The 26,349-nt window shown below is 45.1% G+C and overlaps 1 protein-coding gene across 21 annotated transcripts in view; it reads left to right on the forward strand.

The window, feature by feature from the left end:
- The window catches only part of FARS2 (phenylalanyl-tRNA synthetase 2, mitochondrial), a 548,888-nt gene that overhangs the window by 471,622 nt on the left and 50,917 nt on the right, over positions 1 to 26,349 (forward strand). Inside the window, exon 11 of one of the 21 annotated variants that reach the window (XM_078055656.1) lies at positions 4,254 to 4,624. The exons of the other annotated variants lie outside the window; for them this stretch is intronic. Coding sequence (XP_077911782.1) covers positions 4,254 to 4,302 — 49 coding nt within the window. The 3' untranslated portion in view covers positions 4,303 to 4,624. Of the gene's footprint in view, positions 1 to 4,253; positions 4,625 to 26,349 lie in introns of those variants that run through there. 21 annotated transcript variants of the gene reach the window in all.

A 26,349-nucleotide genomic window follows, 5' to 3' on the forward strand; every position in this document is an offset into this window, starting at 1 on the left:
TCTCTTGTCTGTTTCTAGATGAACGCCAGGAAGCAGCGGTCTCTTTAGAGGAAATTTATCATTTCCTGGCTTCCCCCTGGTGCCTGGTCTTCCCTAAACTCCCATCTCTTTGGCCTGACCCAAGGACACCCGCACAAATCAGTTTCTTTCATTACAGTCCCCGATGGGGATATCCTTAATTACTTAACTATGTAGAATGGTTCAGCTTCCTCTGTTTCAACTTCCCTGTTCATGGTAACAATAATAAGTTGATTAAAATGTTTCCCCATACTACAGAATTCTTCTCTCTCTAAAGCAGAATTTTATCCTCAAACCCAATGTGGAAACAGCTGCATCTAGGTGAAAGTTAACAGGAATTGTATCTTTCTGCTCCAGAATGAAATTTTGATTTCAATGAACTCTGGTGGCTGCCATTAGTGTAGCTCAGGTGCTGAGACTCAGTGACGTCAGAGCACTTGCGTGGGCCTGGACATTGTGTAAATGTAGGCCAAGCTGTATCTCAATCCACAACCTTGAGCAAAGGTGCCCTTCCTAACAGGGAGACTTGTAACCAGGAAAATAAGACTATAAATCTGATGGTCAAAGTGGCCATGGGTTATGTAGTTATCTGAACCACTAGCTTGTCCAGATATCCCCCACCATTTTTTATCCACAGGGTCACAGTGAAAAGGATTTCAGATAGGTATCCCTATCAATGATAGCAAGGTGGACCAAACAAAAGTGTTAAATGAGAATTACGGTAAACCAGAGTTAAAGAGCAAAGTGGTCCTCCCTGTATTTCCCACACAGCTACTCTCGGGTTCACTGCCCTGTCTGGTCTTTCTGCTATCATCACCACAGGGAGCTTATGTGGAGATGATTTATTATTACCTTTTTATTATGCTTCTAGAAAATTCAACAGGTACTCCTAGATCCACCTGAAACTAGTGTAACATTGTGTGTTAACTATACTTCAGTTAAAAAAAAAACAAAAAACCTGCCCTAAGGAATTCATTTGAGAAGAATTCAAACAGTTCTGCATGATTATTTACAAGAAATTTTGGAAACAACCTGTATGTTCCCCACAGAGAAACAAATCAATTGTGCTTTCCTCATCTGGATAAAGAACTATTTTGCACAATTCAACTCCGTGTTATCTTAAAGAATTGTTACAGACCTTGAAGAGAGGTTCACAATATAATAGGTTTAAAGGGTAAAGAGTACAATATGTGTTGTGAAATCTTCCTTGAGGAAGATTTATGCCTCCGCCAGGGAGAGCAGGAGAAGCGCAGGTGTCAGTGGCCGGCCCTGGCTCACGGGATGGTGGGTGACTGGTACTTTCTTCTCTGTGCTTTCCCCTACTTCCCAAATTACTGCCTGTGACTATTTGCCTTGTAAACCAAGAGCGGGAAGAGTTACTTAAGGAGGAAAAAGAAGAAAACCGCACACCTTTATAGCAGCTTATCAAGCATTTTAACAATGCAAGATGGGAAAATCCTCAGGATATGCAAGCCCTTTCTTCCCTCTCTGACTTTGGCTGATTCATCCCCCCAACAAACTGCTGACTGTTTTCTCAAGGGAGCAGAGAAATAAAACAGGCTCTGACTGGTGCCTTTATTAAAGTCTTTCCAGAAGCTCCCTTACAGCAGCCACCTCTTCCCCTCCTCTTCCTCCTCTGGCTTCCTCCCTCCCTCCCTCCTTTGGTGCCTTTTCCTGAGGCTGGCTGCATTTGGCCAGTGGTTGAAGTCATTCGTTCATAAATAATTCGTGCAGTGATTTGGAGCTTTCTGACAACAATCTCAAGTTTGCTCCAATAAACTTGCGATAAAGAGTCAGAATTGGGGCTGTTCCATGCTGGACATCATGGAGTTGTCAGCCCTGGTCAGAATGTGGTTTGGGTTCTGCTGAAAGAACACCACTGATACCACCTCGATTTGTGTGGCATCTTTACTTTCAGTGAACTTCCAGTAGCCACATGCCCCGAAGAGGCTAGGTAAATTATACAGTATGTACGTCACCTTGGAGGAATATTACAGAGTCGTTAAAAATGACAAAGACTGGGGGGGCGCCTGGGTGGCTCAGTCGTTGAGCGCCTGCCTTCGGCTCAGGTCATGATCCCAGGGTCCTGGGATCGAGCCCCGCATCAGGCTCCCTGCTCCACGGGAAGCCTGCTTCTCCCTCTCCCACTCCCTCTGCTTGTGTTCCCTCTCTCGCTGTGTCTGTCAAATAAATAAAATCTTTAAAAAAAAAAAAAATTACAAAGACTGGGTTGCAACATCAAAAAGTGTTAAAAAAAATATAAGATAGGAAACAAATCAGTGTCTATATATGGTTACGAAAGTGTAAAAATAGATACTTGTATTTTGGAAGGAATAGAGGAAACATGGGGAAATGAAAATAATTAATTTGATGGCAGATGACAGGAATTTTTAAAATTCAGCCGTGAATGTTCCCTGGACACCTGCAAAATGCCTGACACCATGCCGGGCCTGACTCTTTTTAAAATGTGGTTCTGTAATATGTGAGACGCTAAAGAAATGTCAGGGAGGGTGGTGGAATTCATCGTTGTAGATGTTACTGTGGGCAGTGTTGACCATATCTAAAGGGGGCCCTTAATAATAGCTTTCTGTTCCACACTGGATCCGGGTAGAACTCATCCTGCTGGACTCTGATACCTGTTTAGTCCTCAGTGGGCCAGATGCGGCTCTTCTCCCCTCTGCTGCGCCTTGTTCTTTCACACATGCGCTCAGTGGACGTGTGCCAGGTTCTCTTCAGGTGTGGGCAATACACGACGACAAGGCTGTGTCCTCACGGGGCTTCCAGGCTCTTGGGAAGGACAGTAAACAAGGTCACTGGCAGTGTGATTTCAAGTAGCGATACCAGCAGTAAAGGCAAGTGTAGGGTACAGAGACAGTGAAGTGGAAAACAGTAGGTTCTTTTCAGGAGAGTCAGGAAAGATCCTGCTGAGAAAACAGGGAAGTAAAGGAACAACCATGCAAAGTCTGGAGGAGGATACGCCAAGGCACTGAGACAGGAACACGTCTGGTGTGTTTGTGAGACGAAATGAGTTCAGAGAAGCCAGTGAGGCTGGGAACTCTGGGCTACAACACGGGAACTTTTCTAAGTGTGATGGCAAGTTGTTGTTTTTTTTAAAGATTTATTTATTTATTTGAGAGAGAAAGAGTGTGGGGGGAGGGGCAGAAGGTGGGGGAGAGAGAGAATTTTAAGCAGGCTCTGCGCTGAGCTCGATCCCACAACCCTGAGATCATGACCTGAGCCGAAACCAAGAGTCAGATGCTCAACCGACTGAGCCACCCAGGCGCCCCTCTGATGGCGGGTTTTAAGGAATGTGAACACACTTACCTCTTCTCGGTAGAGAGCGGACTGTCAGGCAGAGGAGAAGCAGAGGACCAGCTAGGGGTTCAGCCATGCAGATGAAAGGTCAGGGGGGCTTGGCCTGGGAGGCTGGCACAGGCGTGGAGCGAGGGCCTATTCTGAAGCATGTCTGACGTGCTGACATGGGCACGAGGATGAGTCGGGAGACGAGGATCGCTCCTAAGCTCGGGATTGAGTCACCAGGTAAATGGTGAGGACATTTGCTAGGAGGGAGAAGGAATAGGTTCTATTATTTCTTAGTGAAAAAATTACCTAGATCTGATCCAGGTCAGTCTGGAAGCCGCTGCTAATTCCCAGAATCCCATGGCGGTATCTTCGCAGTAGGAAAAGGGTTTCACGGGATAGCGGAGAGCCCTCCAGCTTAGGAGCCCAGAAACCTGAGTCTGGTCTGCCTCTGCTCCAAGGGACACATCATGTCACCTCTCAGAATTACAGTTTCCTGTACATCTGCCTGGTCTCCAGAGCTTTCAGAGGTTTGTAAGCTGTTTAAAGTTCAACACAGGCACATGGTGGTGTCAGTATTGTTACCTGCGCTCCCGTATGATGAGCATTCCTGTTCAGAATCGTGACCTGGAGCTTGTGTGAAAGCACAAGTCAACAGAGGACTGCCTCTGATATGCCGGATGTCTGTCCAGCCCCCGATTCATCCCTGGCCCACCGCCCCGACCTGCTGCACACCCAGCACGAGCCGAGCACTGTTCACCAGTCCTCAGAACAAACGGCTGAGCAAGATCCCCTTCAAGAGCGAAACAAAGGCATATTCTGATGTATCCCTGAGTATCTAAAAATTAAATTTGCATTTCGTTCTCTGAGGACTCTTGCCAACGGAGGTGGTTGGTTTGTTTTCATTATCCCTGCCCTCCTGTGTTTGTTTCCAGGGGCCGTTTCCATCAGCCTTACCCTGGATTAAGCCAGCCATATAAATGAGAAGCCACAACAAGAAGCTGACTTCTCCCCTCCGAGCACTGCTTAATGGGCCTAATCAGCAAACTTCTTTACTTTCTCCCTTTTAAATACCATCTTGAGGAGTCCCGGCACCTGTCACCTAAAGAGGACATCTTCTACAGTGAATGGAGAGGTGGAATGGGTGTTGAAAGGACAATTGAGGGAGCTATTCTAGAGGATTAGATGTTTTTCTTGCTAACAGGAGCCTAATTCTATTGTATCTCTTAAGGAGTCTATTAAGACAGGTTTCTTTGACTCCTAGGGATCTGTTCAAATTTGTAAAGTCATTCAAATTGCCCGCTCACCAGCTAGGAGAAAATGTAAGCAAATAAAAAAAAGTTAAGTGGAGCCAGAAAACAATTTTCTTTTATGATTTCTCTTCTCGAAGTGAGGAAACTCAGAATCCTTCACCCAAAACACTATGGGGTTCATGGAGACTGATGACGGTGAGAAGCAGGTGAACTCAAGTGACATTGAGTGTGCGCAGAAGCATGGGGGACAGCCCATGGAGGCTGGGAGCAGGCTAGCTCAGGAGGCATTTCACAGCCAAGGGCAGGGGCAGAGCCATCCAGAATGCAGGCTGAGAGCTAAAGGGAAGTGGTCCTATTGTTTGGGGACAAAACCAATCAATAGCTTTTTTTCACTTCTGCCATTTCGGGGGAAAGCTTTCTTCCTCATATGTGTAATTGCTTTTGCATAAAAGATTCATTATTTGTGAGCCAGGTACAGGAGCCGAGATTCCCCTTCAGTTTCTGTAAGCCTCTCTCTGTCTCTGCCCCAGACCCAATCGCCGGCTTCAGAACTGTCTGTCCAACCCTTCCAACCAGCCCAGATTGTTACAATTGAGGTAAACAGGTAGGCCTCTTTGTAACACCCTCTAAGTATTGTAATGGGGTAGCTTTAATCTAGAGCTAACTGACCTTGAAGTGTGAGTACTGTGTAAAGAATGACATTTCCAGTAGCCTGCCTGACTGCCATAGAGAAAGTAGGGAAAACTTAGTTTGGGGAGCATTTTAAGCTAGAGAGACTCTCTGGACTGGGAAAGGCATTTTAGATTCTGCCTATAGTGAATAAAGCATCTGAGGCTTTGGTTACAGGGCACATGAGGCTAAGAGGAGCATGCTGTACCCGCCCTTGGACTGGCCTCTCCAGGCCGTGCCCAGGACTGTCGTGAGGTCACGTACAAAGGCTTCCCAGACAAGGATGATAGTGGGTCTCTTACGTCCCGTTCAGATCTAGTTGCCTTGAAAATATTTTCCCATATTTTGAGGTGAGAAAACCTTCCTAGCCAGATGGAACAGAGACTATTAATTAGAGTGAAGAACTTTAGAATATACTTCCTGTGGCACCACTCAGTAAGTAGATAGTCAGATCACTTTCTGTGAGCTCGGGATTCCCATGTAAAATGGTAAAAATGAACCTGAGCTGAATTTATAGTGTCCGGAAGCCTGCCTGAGGAAGATGGGGATGAACGGCGAGGTGAGAGGTGATTCTGTTTTTCCTGAGTCACCGAGCACAGGGCCTGGTCCGTAGTGGGTGCTCAGAAGATGTCTGCGGAAGTCAGGCAGATTTCATATTGTTGGTGATAACAGGCTTGTCTCCATGAACCTTTCATGCTATTGAAAATTGATCTCCATTCATCTTTTAAAATAATAACTAGGCATCGGTGTATCCCTTGGCAAGCCGTGTAAACTCTTTTGGCCTCAAGTTTCTTCTTCTGTCCATCGAAAGCTATTGGCTAAGCACTCTGCACCATACCCTGAGCTGGGCAGTCATTGAAGTTTTGTTCAGAATTTACTTTGATATGGAGGTTTTTCTAAACCTTAGATGGAAATAAAATATACATGCAAAGCTAGTAGGCTTAAAAAATGTAATGCGTAATGGTTAGAAAGCTTAATCTGTTTACTGCTAATGAGGCAGGGGAATGCTAAATAAATCATTTTTATAATGTACCCCCAAAATCTTCTATAATGGATCCTGATGTGAAAATGTATATATCCTAATACATTGAGTTAATGCCACATGAATACGTGGAATATGACATGTGTATGGCTATTTTGCATTCATACCTTGTATGCTGGTCCAGATGTTTAAACATGTCATAAAGACCAACTCCGTGGTACTATCACCAGTCCTACCAGATCGCTACCGCCCCAGGCTTCATGGGGATGAAGCTCTTTATTCTACCCTCTCCCCTTCTTTGCCACCAGAAGTGAGGATCCTTATAAATTCAGGTTAATCAATTCTGTATTTCCTGTTTTCCATCCAGAGTTTTATTTTATACCCTGTGTCAGAGAATTTGTATCTCATCTGTTTTGCAAAATAAGTATTAACAATAATAGTGGGGTGCCTGGGTGGCTCAGTTGGTTAAGTGTCTCCCTTTGGCTCAGGTCATGATCCCAGCTTCCTGGGATCGAGCCCCATATGGGGCTCCCTGCTCGGCAGGAAGCCTGCTTCTCCCTCTACCTCTGCCCCTACCCCGGCTTGTGTGTGCTCTCTCTCTCTCTCTGTCAAATAAATAAATAAAATCTTTAAAAATAATTAAAAACTAAAAAACAACAATAATAGTAAGTTAGCATTATACTCTTTGGACACAGTACCATCCTCTGAGTTTACTTTTCCATAGATTAGATCCAGTCTGGCATTTGTCTCTATGTTCTCAGGATAAATGGTTTTCAGCTTAAAGAGCCACAGAAGCATCTGTCAAATCAGCTGGAACCGGTGACAGAGAAAAATGCGGCGTCTGAAGAGCAACTGACAAGATGGTCTAAATATTTTATTTTCTTTTTGGAAAACCCTCACCAGATTTGCCCCTTCCCCACTAATCTTTGAGCAGCCTGACGATTTATGGGGAATCCATCGTTTGGTGTTTACGTTGAGAGTCACAGCTGAATGGCTGGCTGCTTCCCAACATGTGGCTGTTTAGCAGGATATTAATGGGCAAGGTGGCTAATCTGTTCACATTGTTCCCGCAGAAGTTTTGCAGCGCTTTGGGGAATCATTTATCCTCAGCAGTTGCAAGATAGCCTGTTCTTAAGTAAACCTAGGATGAAAATCTGTTATTTATTGCTGGGTAACAAACTGCCCCCAAACTTTGTGACACAAAGCACTGACTATTAGGCGCGCAGATCCTTGTCACTGCTCTCGATGCCGGGGCCTGCCTTGTCTGAGAAGCCTCGAAGACAGCGAGCGGCTGGACGCGGGGTGGAGTGAGGCTGGCAGCAGACACTGGCGAGGACTTGGTGGCATTTGGGCTGGAGAGCACAGGGCGGGAGCTTTCTCAGCACAGTCTCCTCTGGATCTGAGCTCCTTATAGATGGGGGCTGGTGGCTCTAAGAGAAGCTATGGCAGTGAGCACTGGGAAGCCACACTGTTTTTGTGACCTAGTCTCAGAAGTCACATCGCATCACTCCTGCTACCTTCTGTTGGTGGAAATGGTCATAGAAGCCATCGGGTTTCAGGAGGAGAGGACATAACCTGCACCTCGCAAAGGAAGAACCTTCAAGGTCACATTGGAAGAAGCACATGTAGGATGGAAGATGTCATTGCTGCCGCTTGAGGAAATGAGTGCGCCGCACTCCGTGCACAGATTTCTGTAGGAAATGAATGAGTTGGGTTCTCTGGCTAAAACACATCTGCAAATGTGTTTGTAGAATATGACTAATCTTGTAGTTTTCCTGGCAGATACTAAGATCAGGGTTGGTAGGGCTGGCGCCGGAGCGATAGATGTGAGTGCTGAGTTAACAGTAGATAATCGACCCAAGTATTTTCTAGGTACTTAAAAATTAAAATTGAACCCAAAGAGCAACTGCCACTCTGAACAATTAGGTCATGACACCTGAGATCTAGGCTCGCTTTTTGCTTGAATAATCATGATGTTACCGTGCTCAGGGTGTAGAGGAAAAATAAATTCCTTCTTATAAAAATTGCTTAGGATTCGATATTCCTTAAAGTAAGAAGCATATTAAATAATTGAGTTCTTTGAAGAAATTTTTGGTTTTCTTGATCTATTTAGCTGTAGAAATAAAATCAGATAGGAGGCGGAACATGAATGTGTAGCAAATACCTTCAATTAGACGTACATACGTGTTTCTCTTCATATTATAAAGGGGATTGTCAACTTGTATGGTGCTTATGAATTCTCATTTAATGTAAGAGGATGATGTGAAACAGCATGCAAGTTTTTATACTTTTAATTTCTTGTTTCAATTCTGTTCCTTGCTCTGGAGCAGTTTCTTCCCTTCGTTCTCATGAAAATTAAGGTAAAGACGTCACTCTTACCCAAAAGCAGTATGCCTGTGCGTCATCACTGGTGTTTGTCCTGAGCTGTTTTGGTGAGCACAGATCACCAAATGAAATGCTCAAAAACTTTTAGATCCCAAGGTGCTCTAAGAACCGTGCTAAGAATTTCTGGTGTTTCATGGGAAATTACACGACATAGCAACACCCGAGCAAGCCAGGTGCTGGGCCCCTGGGTGCTGTGCTGTGACCCCCAGTCCTCTCTGTGCCTCCCAGGGAACTGTGAATTCACCACGGGTATAGCGCTCACCACCTAGAGCTAAGTGATGATGCTGGCTAAAATCTAGGGGAAGCAAGGCTACCATTTATGGAACACTCCCTATTTGCTATGCACTGAGTCACCACTTACATTATTTTATTTGGTCTTCACAATAATCCTGCAAGGTAGCTTTTATTATCCTAATTTTACAGATGAGGAGATTGAGATTCTAGGAAAATGAGTAATTTGCAGAAGGTCACAATGTGTGTAAGTAATGGAACCAGCCTCTTCAGCTACTTTCTGTGGTTATTTCAGAGGTTAAATGAGAAGCAGTTCTTCCTTTCTTGGACAATAAACCTACTAGAAAACTCAGAAGCCATCAAGGAAAAGAGGGATGAATTTATCCACATAAAAATGTAAAACTTCGGCTCAACAAAATATACCCAAAAACTGGATCAAGGAACATATAACAAACAAGGCAAGGGGGAGGAGGGCTGGAATTGCCACCCCATGATAAAAGACCAATTTTCTTAATATAAGAAAGAGCTCTTACAAGTCAGTGTGAGTGAGAAATACAGACTGCTAATAAACATCAGTTTATTAGTATGTGTATAGTGTGCTCAGCCTCACTCATGATTAAGGGAAATATAAATTAATAACTGTGACTTACACTTTTTCAGTTGTTGGATTGACAAAGATCCTGAAAGTTGATAATACTCAGTGCTATCAAATGTATAGGATAACAGGTGCTTATCCATCTACATGATTTGCAAAATACAGATCGGTACAATTCTTCTGGAAGGCAGTTTTCATTATAAATACCAAATATATGAAAATATGCATACTTTGACCCAGAATTTACATATCCCACAAATATCTTAATACAGGTATTTAAATATGTACGTGCCAGTATGTTCATTGCACCATTTGATATAATGCCCCAAACTGTTCTTCAATTGAAGACTGAGTAAATAAATTTTAGAATGTTTATACTACAGAATATTAGTAGTCATAAACAATTATATCCAATAATAAGAAAAGATGAACAAGATATATTGAAAGAGCATTCTACAGATGATTTCATTCTCTGTTTTTATAAACATGTGTGTGTTTTTGTGCATAGATAATATTTTTTATTATGTTAATCACCATACATTACATCATTAGTTTTTGATGTAGTGTTCCATGATTCATTGTTTGCGTATAACACCCAGTGCTCCATGCAGAACGTGCCCTCTTTAATACCCATCACCAGGCTAACCCATCCTCCCACCCCCCTCCCCTCTAGAACCCTCAGTTTGTTTTTCAGAGTCCATCGTCTCTCATGGTTCGTCTCCCCCTCCGATTTCTCCCCCTTCATTCTTCCCTTCCTGCTATCTTCTTTTTTTTTTTTTTTTAACGTATGATGTATTATTTGTTTCAGAGGTACAGGTCTGTGATTCAACAGTCTTACACAATTCACAGTGTGGATAGATAATATCTAAAAAGATACAAAGGAAACCTCTACAGCAGGGGACTAGAATTGGGGATATCTTTTCTCTTTAGTTCATACCCCCTTTTGTGTAATTCAAAATTTTTACTATTAGCATATATTATTCTTATGATAAAATAATAATTTTTAAAAATCCAGTGTAGAAGACATTCATTTATTAGGCCCTATTTGCAAGATGCAGGCTATATAAGTGGATCACCCCGTGTTGACAGATAGAACTTACCCAACCACAGAGAACAGATATCAGTGATTTAATAAACAATAAAGGTAATAAAAATTTTAGCAAAACTGACAAGAATCTCTTGGGAACAAGTTTCTCCAGCTAGGTGGGTTTTTCAGTCTAGTAGAAATAGGAAAAAATAGTTTTGGGGACAGGACAGTTTCCAATTTCATATATTTTAATGCCTTTTCTCCTATTTACCAAAGTAAAGACAAAAAATTAAGATTTTACATGGGCTTTATTTTTAATGGGCTGTAAATGTAGACACAGATGACAATTACAAGATTATGTTTCAGCAAAAAAAACAAATGAATGGCTGAACTGATGGATTAGAATGAGTTTAGAAATTTCTTTTGAATTGCATTATGTGAGAGGTAAAGGAAACAGACTGATGCGTGGGGAATGAGAGGCTATCTGAGACTTTGAGAGAACTAAAAGCCTTCTTTGAAAAGTACTCATATTCCCAGCCAAGATAGCCTCACATCCCCCACTGAAGGGAATCCTAAACCAGCATGCCAGAAAACTATGGAGATGAAAAGACACCTAACTCCATTGTCCAAATGAGAAATTTGGGTCCAGTTTATTCAGTAATTTAAAAATATTTATCTTGAGTCCCCAATGCCATGCTCTTCCTGATAACTGTCTGATGCAAGAATATTTTCCAAGGACATTGCTCATTATCCACTTGAGCAATAAGGATGACTTTCAGTAAACAAAGACAAAATCATGAGCTACCACTAAAGTTGGTGATTCGCCTTTGTAGTGGTTTCAGGTCATTATTTTAATATTGTGCTCACACACAACCTGTTTTACATTCATTTGCAGACTTCAAATATCTAATTTCAGGGTGAGGTTTAGCTGAGTGACATTAGAGCCCTCTGAACTGTCTTTGGTTTGGTGTGAAGTGAGAGGTCTGAAAAGAATATCGAGCTAAATCTTCAACTTAAAAGCAATAGTTATTTTTTTAATTAAAAAAATCATCTCCAGTATAATTTGAATCTTAAAAATAGATTTGTGTCATGCTCTTTAGTTAAAACTCTCGATGTAGAAAACTGGCTTTGAGAGAGTTGGACTGAAATAGAGAGCAGAGGTGAAAACCAAATGATAATGTCTGATTCTCGCTCCCCGTGAAATGGAGGAACAAGGGAAGAGAGAAAAACACACCATGGCCAGGAGTACTTATTTCAGAACCATCTTTCTTACAAGGAAACCTTCGGGAACTTAGGAAACACTTCTCACGTGGGGCCTAGTGAGGTTTCCCTGGTAGTCCTGGGGGTTGCATGAGTCATTGGGACCAGGGTCTTTAAGAGATATCCCCCCCAATCCTGAATGGAACTTAGACAGTTCATCAGCAGGCTCACCAGGCCACTAGGAACCTCAGATCACCTCTGCCCGGTAGCTGGGACCGGCCTACATGGAGTGAAGCCACCGATCAGAGTATCAGTCAGGAGGTATTGGCCAGTCTCATGTTTCGGTAACAGATAACCTGAAGATCTCTGCCACTTAGCCCTACAGAAGTGTATTTCTCTTTCTGGGAGCTGGGCTCTACTGTCTCAGTTGCTGCTGGCAGGTGGCAGGGAGGGAAGGGTGGGTGCTGACCAGTGCAGGCTCGGCCTACCCCACCTGCTCAGAACGTACCAGGGCCCTCTCAGCTGCAGGGGGCAGACACGAGCAAGTCCCCCATGTGCCTAGCAGAGAGGAGAAATAATAGGGGAACAAGGAGTCTTTTCCACAAGGAGAAGTCACAGGCCCTGGCATTCTCACCCATGCTGTTCATTCCAGTTACTCAGACTGCCGGGAAGGACCACATGCCAAAGTAGACTGCAGTTGTATAGGGTCTTTTAGATCCTTGTAGGGCCTTTTACAGGCATACCCCTTAGCAACAACCCTGCAGGTGGCATTGAGGAAGGTAGGGTTGCTTCCCCTCAGTGAGCCTGCTACCAGGATTCCATGAGACTCCCCTGTACCTGTCCCTTCTCCTTTAGTAGCTTCCTTACTGGTCTCCTGTCCCATTCCCTCCCCTGAAGTCTACTTACACTAAAGGATGCTTGATGGATCTTTAGAAAGCTCAGCTGTGGTTACATCACTCCCTCGCAGAGGTTTTTGGTGGTTTACCATTGTCTACGATTTTGCTCCTTAAACTAGCCCAGCAGCATCCCCTGGGGTCTGGTTAAAATGCAGAGTCTCGGGGTCCACCCCAGACCTACTCAATCAGAATCTGCGTCTTAACGAGATCCAGGGGATTCGTGCACATATTCAAGTTTGAAGAGCACTTGTCCATAGCACTGGTTCTCATATTTATCAGCACATTCGAATTACCTGGAGAGCTTTTAAAAATTGCTGATACCCAGTTTGCAGGTCTGGAGTGAGGCCTTGCACCAAGATTTTAAAAAGCTCCCAGGTGATTCTGTCACATAGCTGAGTTTGAGAACCACTGCTGTACAGGGACCCAAGTGACATTCACAGCTGCCATTAGCGTGTCCCACACAACCTTCCTAGTGCCATTGTCACGCTATATTGGACTGACCTCCGAACCCCAAGTGCATTCTACACTTTAGAGAAAGTGCTGTTCCAGTCTGTTATCAGGACGCCACCAGGCAGGGTCTATGTCTCCCCTAATCACTGCGGAGAGCTTAGGACCTTAGGACGCATCTAAATTTGGCCTTAAAAATGCCATGGCTACAAGTCACAGAAATCCAAATACATTAATTTACTAAATTGTCCATGTGAAGTATTTTCCTGAGTGATAGAATTTAAAACTCGACTTCCCCAGATGACAGCTTGAGGTCACCTTATTATGTTACCATGTCTCCTTTTTGATTTTATTCTTTATTGTGCATCATAACTGTGGTAGATAAGAAGAAGACCATGCTTGGTTTTATTTACGTAACTTTGAGGGTTATGTACAGACGGGGCGTTTTCAAAATAGGTAGCAATAGCTGTGATAATCTGCTTTTATTTATTGTCACTGCTTCCACTCACTGAACTTGTGATGGGTGACACATATGTGAGAGACACCTGGCTTTGGGGACAGAATCAAATAAAGATCCTCTTTGATCCCTCCCCTAATGAAACGAGGACAGCATCTACAAGGCTTTTCCGCCTGCCCAGCCAGCGGCTGCCGAACAGACTCCCGGCACCGCAGTGCCCGACAGAATCTTGCTTCTGGGGAGATTGTTTTCTTTCCCAAATGGCCCCCAAAGAGATAAGTACTTTCCTTTCCGCTTTTATATGAGCAAGGTGTTAATTTTCACCAAGAATTTTATGGGCACAGCAAGCAGCAGTTGCTTTTTCCATGTGAACATTAAATAAGATTCAGGGTCTGAAAAGCCTCCCTCGGAGGCTCAGAGGATCTGTGGGATTTGCTGGGCTGTGGCAGACAAATGGACTGCGAGTCTGGGACGAGCTTGCCGTCGCGGTGGGCCTGGCGACGGGGAGGCAGGGATCCTCTAATTCATCGGGATTACCTGGGCTCTGCTCCTAGCAGCCCTTGGAGAGTTAGAGGCCCGCGTGTGCCTCTTTCTGGAAAGGCCACTGGTGGTACACGTGGAATCCTGGCATTAGCGGGGTCTGCCTGAGCACCGTAAGTCACCGCCGCCTCTGAGCGCGGCGCTCTGCGGGCTGGGCTCTGTGGAGCCTTGCGGGGGGCAGGGGGGCAGGGGGGCGGGGAGGGCGGGGGGGGGCACATGTCAGTTGCGGAAGCATGCAGATGAAGATTCCCGTTATCTCATTAGCAATATAAAGCATGACTGTGAATAGGAAGGCATGTGCTCAGGCCTTTGTATTGGCTCTTACTGGGACCAGGGACACCCTGCACCACAACTCTGGACAGGTGCAGAGTAGAGGATTCTTATGACACTTGAGAAACCAGAATGTCAAGTTCTCTCTCAGTTGTTTTCGAGGCTGGTACCAAGAATCGACGGTCATGATGCTGGCAATAGCTTTCCTTTGCTTTTCCTCCGGCTTCATCCCTAAAAGAAGAATAGAAATGAAGAAGAAATAGTCATTAAATGAAATAAATTAAAAGCAGGGAGCAGTTAACTTTATGTCAACTTTAAGATAATGTTGGTAAATAAAACAGCTAATTGAAATTCTTGGTGTGTTCTAACAAGAACTTTTTATTATTAACTTATTTTATGCTTTAGTGGTTACTCATGGCATATGGTTGAGTGCAGTTCTCTTCATTACTCATTTTTATTAACACACACAGTAAATATTAAAATAGATCTTGGGAGCAATAATGAGGTGAGAAATAGATGTGTGACTTGTCAAATACAAAATAAAGCAATATGTGTGTTCCTATTCCATTTTTAAATTCATATTGGCTACTTTTTACCCTAGTCTAGCCTTTTTCTGACTTTTGTTTTATTATATTGTTGTTCTTGACATCCCCCAAATTGGAATTTTGCTATAAATTATGAAATGTATCAAAACATCTGGGACTTTTGAAAGCCAAAGGTGTAGATCCCTTTTAAGTGTTTCATTAAGAGGAAGCACAGAAACAACAACTAAAGAACTTTAACATTTTTCTCCCTGTTGGAAATTGTGTTTTATATTTTTATATTTTTTAATTGGGATATCAGCAATATTTTAAAGTGTCCCTTTAGCAAAGATTTCCAGTAGTATTTTTCTTTAATGTTGACAAAAAATAGCAAACTTTGTGGGGAGACAGGGCCTGCAGAAGTAATGACATCTATTTTGTTCAAACTCAGTTAATTGGAATGTTCTGTAAAGTGTATGTTTTGATTAGTTCAGTATTTTTAGTAATGAAAATTAATACAGAAAACTTTCGTTTCTATCCCTATTATTTATCTTTCTATAGTGATGTGTGTACTTTCTGCCTAAGTAGATAAAATTTAGCTTTAATCTTTCTTTGATAATTGAAATGTTTTTCTAATGGGCTATGATCACAGATACTTCTAAAACTTGTGGAAAGGTAATTCACTGATATCATGAATTAGTTTAGGCCAGTTTTTGTTGTAAAACTTAAAAAGTTTAGGAGTTTGGGGCTAAGGTTGGACTGTCCCGAATCCATATTTAAGAAGTCTTTATTTGTTTCAAAAGAAATGCTCAGTCTGCCATCTTCTAAAAGTGAAATGAGAGTAAAATAAAACTTGTCTGAGGATTCTGGTCACTTGGATTTTAATTAATCAAGATTTTTGATGAAGGTTTTGGTTTTCTCTTCCCTTTAATGCAGTACCATGTTCCCCAGACACTGGGGAACTAAGATACTGAGAGGTGGGAGGCCTAAGCCAGGGGGCTCCTGTGGAGAGTCCTGCCATGGACTGGGGGTTCTGGAAGGCCCAGCTGGGCTTCTCTCTTGTGTGCCCTCTGGGCTGTCACTGTCCTCACTGTTGCCCCTTGGGAACACCAGATAATTTTACCTAGAGGGACTTTGGCAGAACTTTTATATGTACTGGTTTGGTTTTATGGATATTGGCTTTTTAAGATTCTTGAGATCCTTTTGCTTCAAAGTGAAATAAGGTCTTCTCAAGCTTGAAAACTTCCACAGGCAAAATTTAAAGAAAGGAATGGAGAGAGGGAGGGAGGGAGGGAGGAAGGAACGAACGAACGAAGGAACGAAGGAAGGAAGGAAGGAAAAGAAATTACAGAGGAATTAACTATTTTCCTTAAATTCTCATTTAATAAAATTCAGACGATTGTTAAAAACAAATGTAGCTGCCAGGTCTTATGGATTATGTGTCATGGTTCCAAAGAATGATGGACCTCTGGGAGGCCCTGTGATGGAAGGTTTTTATACTGTGTTATGATTCGGAAGGCATACACTTACCTATACTCAAACAACAGCAGCTCAGTTCAACCCATTTTTGTTGTATGCTCACTGTCTGCTAGCTGCTGAAAGGTCCCCAACTCTCATGTTGCTCAAGATCGAGTACACCATTTTGTAAAATAAGGTTCATGGAGCCCTGGTGGTCTCTGGTGAGCAAACTAGTGGGTCTGTTGGCAGTTAACAATTACGGAGGAAATGTGAACTACAAATTGAGATTTTTGCAGATATTCCATTGTATTCTTCATAAAGGGTTTCTGGAGGCGCCTGGGTGGTACAGTGAGTTGGGCGTCCGACTCTTGGATTCAGCTCAGGTCATGATCTCAGGGTTGTGGGATCCAGCCCCGCATGGGGCTCTGCACTCAGCAGGGAGTCTGCCTGAGAGTCTCTCTCCTCTCTCTGCCCTCCCCCCCGCTCTCTCTCTCTAAAATAAAAAGAAAAATGGGTTTATAGCAGATATGCATTTTTTCCCACCACTCTGGCTGTGAAAAGTGGAACCTTCCTTTATTTGTCCAAATTTGATTTTATCTGTCTCGTACTCCTACCCCCAACCCCAGCCCCCCAGGCCCCGCCTCCCTCTGTCACACGCATACACCGTATTGCATGAAGGCCTTTCGAAATGGGAAAGAACACTCTTCAGCCAGACCACACTGGCCACAGCTGTGATATGCTCTGTGTCCAAGCCTGGAGTCCCTTGAAGACAGACAGGTTCTCTGCTTCTGTGCAGAGCTGGGCACGAGAGCCTTTCACCAGGGCTCCAGAAACTTCAGCTTTCAGATGTTCAGTCCACCCTGTATCCCTGAGCTCTCCCAGAGGTCCTCCCACCCCTAGGAGATGCTATGCAGGTGTGGACTCCTGGCTTCCCCGTCTCTCAGGACCCTCCACACCCTCTATGCTTTCATGGTTTGTGCCCCCTGATCTGCTTCAAACCCACCTCCCTCCCATCCCACCCACCCCCCACCTTCCCTGGGAAATCCTGAGTCACCTCCCTTCAGTGGGCTTTAGAAACACAATGCTGGGTTCTCCTTTCTGTGACTGATAAGGATGATCAGAGTTTTTACTTTTACCACTGGTCAGATGTTTTTCTTAATACATCATAGTGATAAGGAGTATTAAATATTTAGCACATGCTACGAGGACTGTCTTAGTTACTTCTCAGCTATCCAAAGGGTGTAATTATCTACAAATATTTTTGTCTCATTTACAAGTTAATCTTTACATATACTTAATTTGCCCTTTTCAATTAGTGGTTGGATCAGTGGTTCAAAATGACTCCTTGAAGTCCAAAAAAAGGGAAAATAATGTAAATCCTAGAACTCAAATCAGCATGCAAATGGTAATCGTTAACAGGTTTCTAATGTGACTTTGAACTGTCAATCTGCAAGTGGGGTGATTTCTCAAAAGCAGCCAAAAAAGAAACCTGCAAACAGGAAGTATGATAATGAATATCTAAAATTTTGAATTTATTTGCACTGGGGAGCCATTCATCCCCTGCGTTGGTAGCTGTTACAGAATCCTGGTAAATAGTTGCCTTCTCTGTAAACAACAGATGATAATGGAACTTACGACAGAGTTGTTGTAAGGAATACGAGAGTTAATGTATGTAGAATGCTTACGTACACACTTATGTGCTGCTTGTGTTATGACAGTTATTATCAGTATTATTAACATAAGGCCCAGGGATCTCTCTTAAGCCTATTGAGTTTTTCAGAACAAATGAAAATACTAGTGCTTTTGGCACACAAGTGATAAATGCTGTCATTAAAGAAATGAGAAGTGACCAGAACTGGAGCAGTTCTCACTCAAGAGTTGCACAAGTTTATGCAAGTTACAGTCTGGCCAAATAAACCATAAAGTAAATAGCAAATATGTCAAAAGCATGAAATGTTCAAAACATGAAATTGTCATTTTTTTTAAGTCTGCAACATTAAATATTAGGAAATCCATATGGTTCAACTTAACATGCTCAGAGAAAAAAGCAAAGTGAGCTGCTGACACAATTCGTCCGCTAAGTAACAGGGCGGGCAGCCACACGCTTGGGGTTGTCTACACTGTGAAGAACGGTTCTGCTCCGTGAGTGTGTCCGCAGACTCTCTGCTTTGCATTCTGCTGGAGCCCTTGAGTGTAAGTCCACACACGGGGGCGGGGCCGGGGCGGGGCGCAGGTCGATGCAGTGCTGGGTAACTTTCTCTTGTATCCATCCCCTCAAACCCAAGCCATGAAGCAACCTCCATCATTTAGTTAATGCTTATCCCGGGCATGCTGCAGGTTGGAAAGAGTCCATTAGGATCATTACTGATCGCACCATTACCTGATCAGAAGGGAGGGGCTTCTGTCCAAGAAAGAGACTGCCCCCCAGATGCCAGGCTACACACTGGCAATCCTTGGAGAATCATCGGCCAGATGGTTCTTGTGTCTTATACCCCGCCTCACTCCTCACCCCACCCTTCCAAGACAACCACTCCCTAACATCTATCACCATAGGTGAGTTTTTCCTGCTTTTTGCACTTCATATAAATAGCATTTTGTTCATTTGCTCCTTGAGTTTTGAAGTAAGGGTGAAGGTAGAAGTATTTCCTGGTGACAGGGACCATGCTGTCAGAGAGCTTCTCCGTGGTTTCAAGCACTTAACACAATCATGGAGACATAGTCAGCATTTTTGAATAGCCTGAACCTATCACGGAAATATTATACTTTTTAACTCTGAGGGTAAGAGAATAGAATTTCATCCAAAAAAAAACAAAAAACAAAAAACAAAATCAAAACTGAACTGCAGTGCAAACGGCTTGATTTCTGAAAGTTTGCATCTTTCCCTGTGTTTCTTTCTCTTCACTCACAGGAAAAGGAAATCAGGAAGCTTTGAAGGTCAGAGTTGCTAACTACATCCAAATGCTACTATAAGATATGAGGAAATACTTTGTAGAAAGAAAGAGAAAGAATAGATTAGGAATCCACCCACTGCTTTCTTCCTCCTGAATCAGACACATTTAACCTTCTAGTTCTTGAGTGCTTTCTGCTCATGGATTTAAGATCTGACTGATTCTGGAGGTAGTTTCCAGTGAGGACATTCGCTGTGACCTGTGGGTTGATCCCCACGCCTACCACTGTCTTAACAAAGCCACCAAACACTTGCCCTTGGGCCAAACGGCAGTAATTGCTTTTTAGAATTTTTATTCTAGGAGAAACAGAGAGTCGGGGTAATGGTTATAGTTAACATTTCTGAGACTCACTCTGTGGCAGATACTTTCTCAGAGCCTGCCTTCCTGTAACGGTCCCTGTGGGTCAGATCGCTGTCCCCAGCATATACATTGAGGGAATGGAGGGACAGAGAGCTTAGTGACCAGGACCACAGAGCCATGGCATGCACTGTGCCAGGGACTCCGGGGCTTGTGGCTGGGTCATTCCCCCTGTGTGAATAGGAAACTGGAAAGGGGGCCATGACAGGAGCTCATCCCATCCCTGAACTGAGCAGGTACCTTGCTGAAAGGGTTCTTGCTGATAGCAGCCAAAAATAATACTTCCTTTAAAAATAGTTTCATTTTGGGGGGCACCTGGGTAGTTCAGTTGGTTAAGTGTTCGACTCTTGATTTCTGCTCAGGTCATGATCTCAGGGTTGTAAGATCTAGCCCCACATTGGGCTCCACACTCAGCTGGGAGTCTGCTTGAAGATTTCCTCTCTCTCCCTCTGCCCCCCTCCCCTCCCTCCCACGCATGCCTTCTCTCTGTCTCTCTCTCAAAAAAAAAAAAGTTTCATTTTTGTTAGCCAGTGTTTCTTCCAACTTTTAAAAAAATCACTACATAATACCTGTCCGCATGTGTGATCAATGGCCCTAAAGTGGTCCTTGGATGCCAAGAAACACTGGTCTAGCCTAAGAAGTTAAGAGTTGATTTAGCTGGGCCTGGCAAGTGGTAAGAGTGGGAGCTCTTTCCCTCCAAGAAAACTGAAGGGCTAAGGGCTTCAGTCTTGAAAAACTGGGGAACCTGCTCCCCATCTTCGACTCTCCTTGTGGTATCCCTGTTTTTATATAACCTCACTACGCAAAGGCCAAAGGCATCACTTGGGATGAGGATGGGGACTTGTGTTTGAGGGAGCCCCTTCCACAAGTCCCTCTGCCACCTGTCTGTTGCCGGCCAGACTCACGCCGCGCTCTGCGGCTTCCCGCCTCGCTGGTTTCTGACTGACCTGAATGTGAGGCGCTTGTCCCCCAACCTTACCCACTTCTGTAGCAGAACAGCCACCCTCTTCTGATGGCTCCTGGCCCTGCTCCCGCAGCTGACTTGTCTGCACAACCTCAGACCCCCATCTCTGGCTGCCTGCCCAAGACCCAGGCCTGGATAACCCGCCTACACTGTGGGTTAAATATGCATCAATGGGGCTCATTTTGTCCTTTTGACCTCTTATCTTTCTAAATGGCTTCGGCCTTTCTGGGTCACCTGGGCATGGGACCTCATCCTCACCGCCCCACTCCCACCTCCCATCCTTCCCTGCTCATGTTCATCTGCCTTTTCCTCCTTCTGCCTGGATTGTCAGCCCAGGGCACGTTATTGTTACTTCTGTTAATGCTACTACTTAATCTCCAGCCAGCTTCCCTTTGCCAGTTTCCTGGCCTTCATCCGAACTCATCCTCAACATTACTGTGCAACTAATCTTCCTAGAAGAACAATCTAGAAACCTCCCTGGTGAGAAATGCATGGTGGTTCTCCAGTCTCCCTACAAAAACCCAAGTGGCTTATTCTACTGCTCAGGGCCCTTTGGAGCCCACCTATCTTAGTTTGCATTGCTATGACAAGAAAAATAGACTCGTGGCTGAAACAACAAACATTTATGTCTCATAGTTCTAGAATTTCAAAGTCCAAGATCAGGGTGCCAGCATGGTCCGGTTCTGGTGAGGGCCCTACTCCTGGTTTTCTCACATGGCAGGGAGAGAGAGAGAGGGAGAGAAAGAGAGAGTTAAGTTAGTCCTGGTCCCTTTATTTCCTTATAGGGGCACTAATCCCATCATGGGATCATGGGGGCTCCACCCTCATGACCTCATTAACCCTAATCTAACCTCCCAAAGTCCTCACCTCCAAACCATCACATTGGGGTTAGGATTTCAACATATGACACAAACATTCAAAGCATAGCACCATCATATTCTCAGTGTTAATTCCTTTTGTTGTCCTACTTACATAGTCTCTGCTCCATCCACTTGGAATGTTCCTGCTTCTTTTTTTTTTTTTTTAAGAATTTATTTATTTATTTATTTGACAGAGAGAGACACAGCGAGAGAGGGAACACAAGCAGGGGGAGTGGGAGAGGGAAAAGCAGACTCCTCACTGAGCAGGGAGCCCGATGCGGGGCTCAATCCCAGGACCCTGGATCGTGACCAAGCCGAAGGCAGACGCTTAACGACTGAGCCACCCAGGCGCCCCTTGTTCCTGCTTCTTAAACACCAGCGTGCGCCTCACCTGTTGCTCGTGACTGTGCCTCTGCATCTCCCCATCTCTGCCTTTTAAGCTCTCACCTATCTTTCCCTGCCCATTTCTAATGCCACTGTTTCTTTACCAGTCTCTTGTGCTCTGTCCCTCCTCTGAACCTCAGTCATCCTTTGCAGTTTATTCCTTGTGGATGATCAACATGATGGCCTTCCTCCCTTCATTAGATGGCAAGCTCTGTGATGGCAGGGGTTGGGTCTGGGTCGCCATTATATCCCTCACACATGGTAGGCCAATGGTCAATAGTTTTTGATTTAAACGTGGCCAGTGCTGTCCCCATTACTTCAGATTCCCCCGTCCCACTGTGGTGATGCTGATGTCTAAGGGTCACTGGGCATGGCTGGCAGCCTACACTACATACCTACCATGCATGAGCTCAGAGAGTCGCCAGCGAGGTTCTTATAAACCCAGGGCTATGTCAACTGTTGGGTGTCCAACAAGGAAGACTATATTTAACTTGCCCTTGAATGAGAGCACTTTCGTAGTAAGCAAGCCATCTGCTAATACTGGCCACCTTTTACCTTTCCATCTCGTTCCCTATTGTTTATGACTGCGGACCGCATTCAGCATACTCCTCCCATCCCTTTCCCGCTACTAATTCTCTCACTGTCAGTTCAGCCTTGAGATGTGCCGAATGTTGCTGGGCGAGATGATCGGAACGGCAGCTAGACAAAGTTTTTGTGAGACGTTGAGGCAGTGGGGGAAATCGCTGTCTTCCATCCATTTACGAAACTCCCTTGGTTTCCACCTTGCAGTCAGCAAAGCTGCAGTAAAAGGCTCAGCGGACACAGCCTCGCCTTCTCCCAGTGCCTTGATGAACCAAAACGTTTTGCTTTGTTTTAACAAAGGCACAATCAGCCCAGGACCTTGTTAAGTGCTTGTTCTCACTTTCATTCCTTTGTATGCCCTTTTCCTGCTTTCTTTTATTAGGGACCTGCTTGATATCATCACCCTGTTGCCATATTCACTGAAAGAGACGAATGTGTCCGCGGGGTCTCCTGTGGGCCCGCGTCTGTGGTGAGCAGCATGGGTCTACCCCACGCGGGGCTGGCGGTGTGGGTTGCACTCATACAAGCAGCTTCTCCTTAGCAACTGGAGGCAGCCATTGTGCCAGTAGTACATGAATCTGAAAAACAAATTCAGCATCGGAGCATGAAGTAAGAAGTGAGCTTTAACACAGCGCCAGGACCTCGCACAACCCGCTAAGCCGCGGAAAACCTTGATGCCAGTACAAGTTTCCGCACCCACAGACACAGGAGCTTACAGGACGTGTAGCCGCTTACCATCGCATTACAGACGATTGAGATCATTTCCTCGGGCCCAGGCCTGCACACTTGCTCAAAGTCACGCAGAACACTTTGCAGGACAGTCGAGACCAGAACCTCAGTCTCCTTAGGTCGAGTCCAGGCCTTTCCTGCTCTTTGAACCTTTCCAAACACAGATGTCTTCTTAGGAGCAGATCGTAACACCTCCCCCACTTCCCAAGGTAGAGAGGGACAAATGGGGGCGCAGGTGTAAATCTCCCTTGAAGCACTACACTCCTCTAGGGGAGCTGATTCTCTTCCTTCCACGCACCCGTCCTCCCAGCGCACGTCTCACACAGCCCCCCCCCCGCCATGCCCCAGGCACTTCCTTAGGCTCAGGGGTCCCGGAGATGAACTAAGCACCATCCCTGCCCTCAAGCGCCTCCAATTCCAAGGCAGAAGGCAAACACTTAACAGGTCGTTGGGGTGCTGAGGCTACCTGCTCTAATTAAGGGGTGCATTAAGCACTGTGGAGCCCAGGGAAGGGAGACATTGGTTATCAATTCCTTACTGTCGGGATGTTAGGGGATTGCCTAACAGGGAAGGCAATGTTTGAGTTAAACCTTAAAGAATGAGCAAGAATTCACCAGGTGGAGCACGTGGGGATGATGTTGTGGGTCGAATGAAAACTCACAGGCCTGGAAGTTTACGGTGTGTTTGCCGAGCAGCAAACAGCCTGGTGTGGTGGCGAAATGCCCGAGCAGAAAGGTTTTGTACGTTGTCTTCTGAGTAACGAGGAGTCATTGTAGAAAATAACACCATAGTTTTGCTAGAAACTTCCATTCCTTAGACCAGCCCAGGAATCTTTTTGCTTTAAGTTTTTAATGGTTCAAGCCTAAATCTATATATCTATATTTGGATTGATTCTGTCCTTCTTTTGATTTTTTTTTTTTTTTGGCCTAATTTTGCTCTATCAGGATTTGAGATCAAGGGGGCTATGTCACGGGCCAGCCGTGGTCATTTCTCAGGAGGTCCCTACGCGGTCAGTTAGCTTCTGCTTGTCCCATGGTCTCCCTAGGGTGCAGAATTAACAGGTAGGACCCCAGGCAGTTATCCTGAAGGGAGTAGGGTGAAACGAGGGACAGTCATTAGAAGTGCCTCAGAGATCTGTGGCGTGCCCACTGAATGCAAAAGTTCTGGACAGACAGTTGCCAAGGTTGAGCCCAGGGTGCTGCCCGTTGGCAGCTTTTCTACCCCCGTTGCTACCGCCCCCACCTGTGGTTGAGGGAGGACGAAGTGTGGTCGCTTTAGCTGGCATAGAAAGGACGCCCTGGTTCTGTGTTGCAAACTACAGGTAGCTCTACCATTTGGGGGAGCCTGATGTGCACATTGAAAGGAAAAGTCTCTTTACAGGATCTCTGACAGTGAATGAGACACTGACATCTGAAAAGGATTCTTTCCTTGGGTTTAAGTTTCCTGGATTTTAAAAAGGTGTTTGCAAATTGTTAAAGCCTGTGTCACGGTTTTGGGAGTAAGGCTGCTAAGGCCTGAAGGCAATGAAATTCAGACCCAGAAGAAAAATGACGAGTTCCTATTTATGTTCCATAAGGATGTGTATTGCGTGCACGTGTGTGCGCGCACGCATGCGCTCTGTCACTCCCGCTGAGATGGTTGAGATGTAAGGAAGGCTCTGAGTAGAGCCCAGGGGGACATTTTCAGCCATGATTTTCCACCTTCTGCCCTTGTGACCTGAGGGAGTTTCTCAGCTCTTGGTGAGCACTCATATTAACCAGCACTTCTCAGCTCGCCCGGATTGAGGGGGAAATCCTATGAAATCAGCCATTCTCCTGTGGGCTGTTAAGGCTGATTTGAGATGTGCACATCACTAGGTAGGCTTGGGCATTGCCGGCCAGCACAGGCCCTTGTCTCCTGAGAAGAGCTGGGGTACCTACCTGGTGAGGCGGCCCTCTCCCCAGCTGCTGTCTCATCGTCCTGGAGCTGAGCAGGACGGCATTTGGCTTTCAGAGCCTCCCAGTTCCAAAGTAGTTAGGTTTTACAGCTCCAGCGACCTCATGTGTGGTATAGACAGATGCACTCTGCTCGTATGATGCCAGGTGGCCAAAGCTGCATCCCTCACTTGTGAAGGAGATGACTCACTGCAAATCACTAGGACAAAACTACTGAGTATCCCGGGAAAGTCTATCACAAATGGTTCTAAATGGGACCCTTTATATACAGTGACCTTCAGAACTGCTCAGGCCAACATGGAGGAACAGGGAGTGAATTGACCTTCCTACCTCAGACGACTAAAAATCTAGGCAGAATATAGGAAATAGTGGTTTGCAGACATTGGACACAAGGTAGTATAGGACGGAGTCCCTGAGAGGGGAAACAATCAAGGCAGGCCCTATAGTCCTCCCAGCTCACTGCTGGAGAGGGGTCCCAGGCCATGCACAGGGTAGGGGACCCACCCAGGCAGAGCCCCGGAGTCTCCAAGCTGAAGAGACAAAGTCAGGGAATCAGAGGCCGAGGCAGCTGGAGTTCACTAGGCAGAGTCCCGGAGGGAGAGCCAGCTCTGGGGGGTCTGCAGAGGATTTCCCTTCAGTCCTCAGGTGGGTACTGCTTAGCACTTGGTGTAAGGAAGCTACCAACAGCTGAGGAAAGAACCACAGGACAGGAACAGACCGAGCAATCTCTGAGGTCCTACAGGACAGGGAATAATTTGTGTTCCCACCAGCCAAAGTAGGAAGATCTTGGGGACGGTAGTCAGGAGCGTAATCCATCAGTGTTGGGGAAAAAGGAGCCCCAGATGAAAGGCTGCCCTGGTCCTGACCATCAAAGCTCAAAAGTAAGCCTACAGGCTCCTTGGAGAGATGACAGATTCTCGGACTGGGGCAGGAAATACGTAAGATGAGCCCGAAGTAGAAGGAAGTGTTCAAAAAAAAGCCACGGAATTCCCTCTCCCAGTCATACAGCTAGAAAGTAGCAGAACCACAGTCCAAACTAAGGGATATCTGCCTATAAAGGCCATAGTGTTCCTGCTGCAACTCCCTGCCATCCGTCCCCTCCTTGCTTTGTAATCCTGAGCCAGCTGGCGAGGCTGGGGAGAGCTCCCTCACCCCTTCAGCCAAATGGCTGCTCCGTAGGCTCCCTGTCCAGCATGCACTGAGGACGCTGTGACTAATCGTGCTTGGTCCCAAAGCTCACGCCGTGGATACACATGCCGGTACCGATTCCAGTACCTCTCCCTAAAATGGGGCATGCAAAAAATGTACCTCTAGAACTCTCACTGTCACCATCGTGATGCTT

This window comes from Halichoerus grypus, chromosome 9 (assembly GCF_964656455.1).
Source record: "Halichoerus grypus chromosome 9, mHalGry1.hap1.1, whole genome shotgun sequence".
Lineage (NCBI taxonomy): Eukaryota > Metazoa > Chordata > Mammalia > Carnivora > Phocidae > Halichoerus > Halichoerus grypus.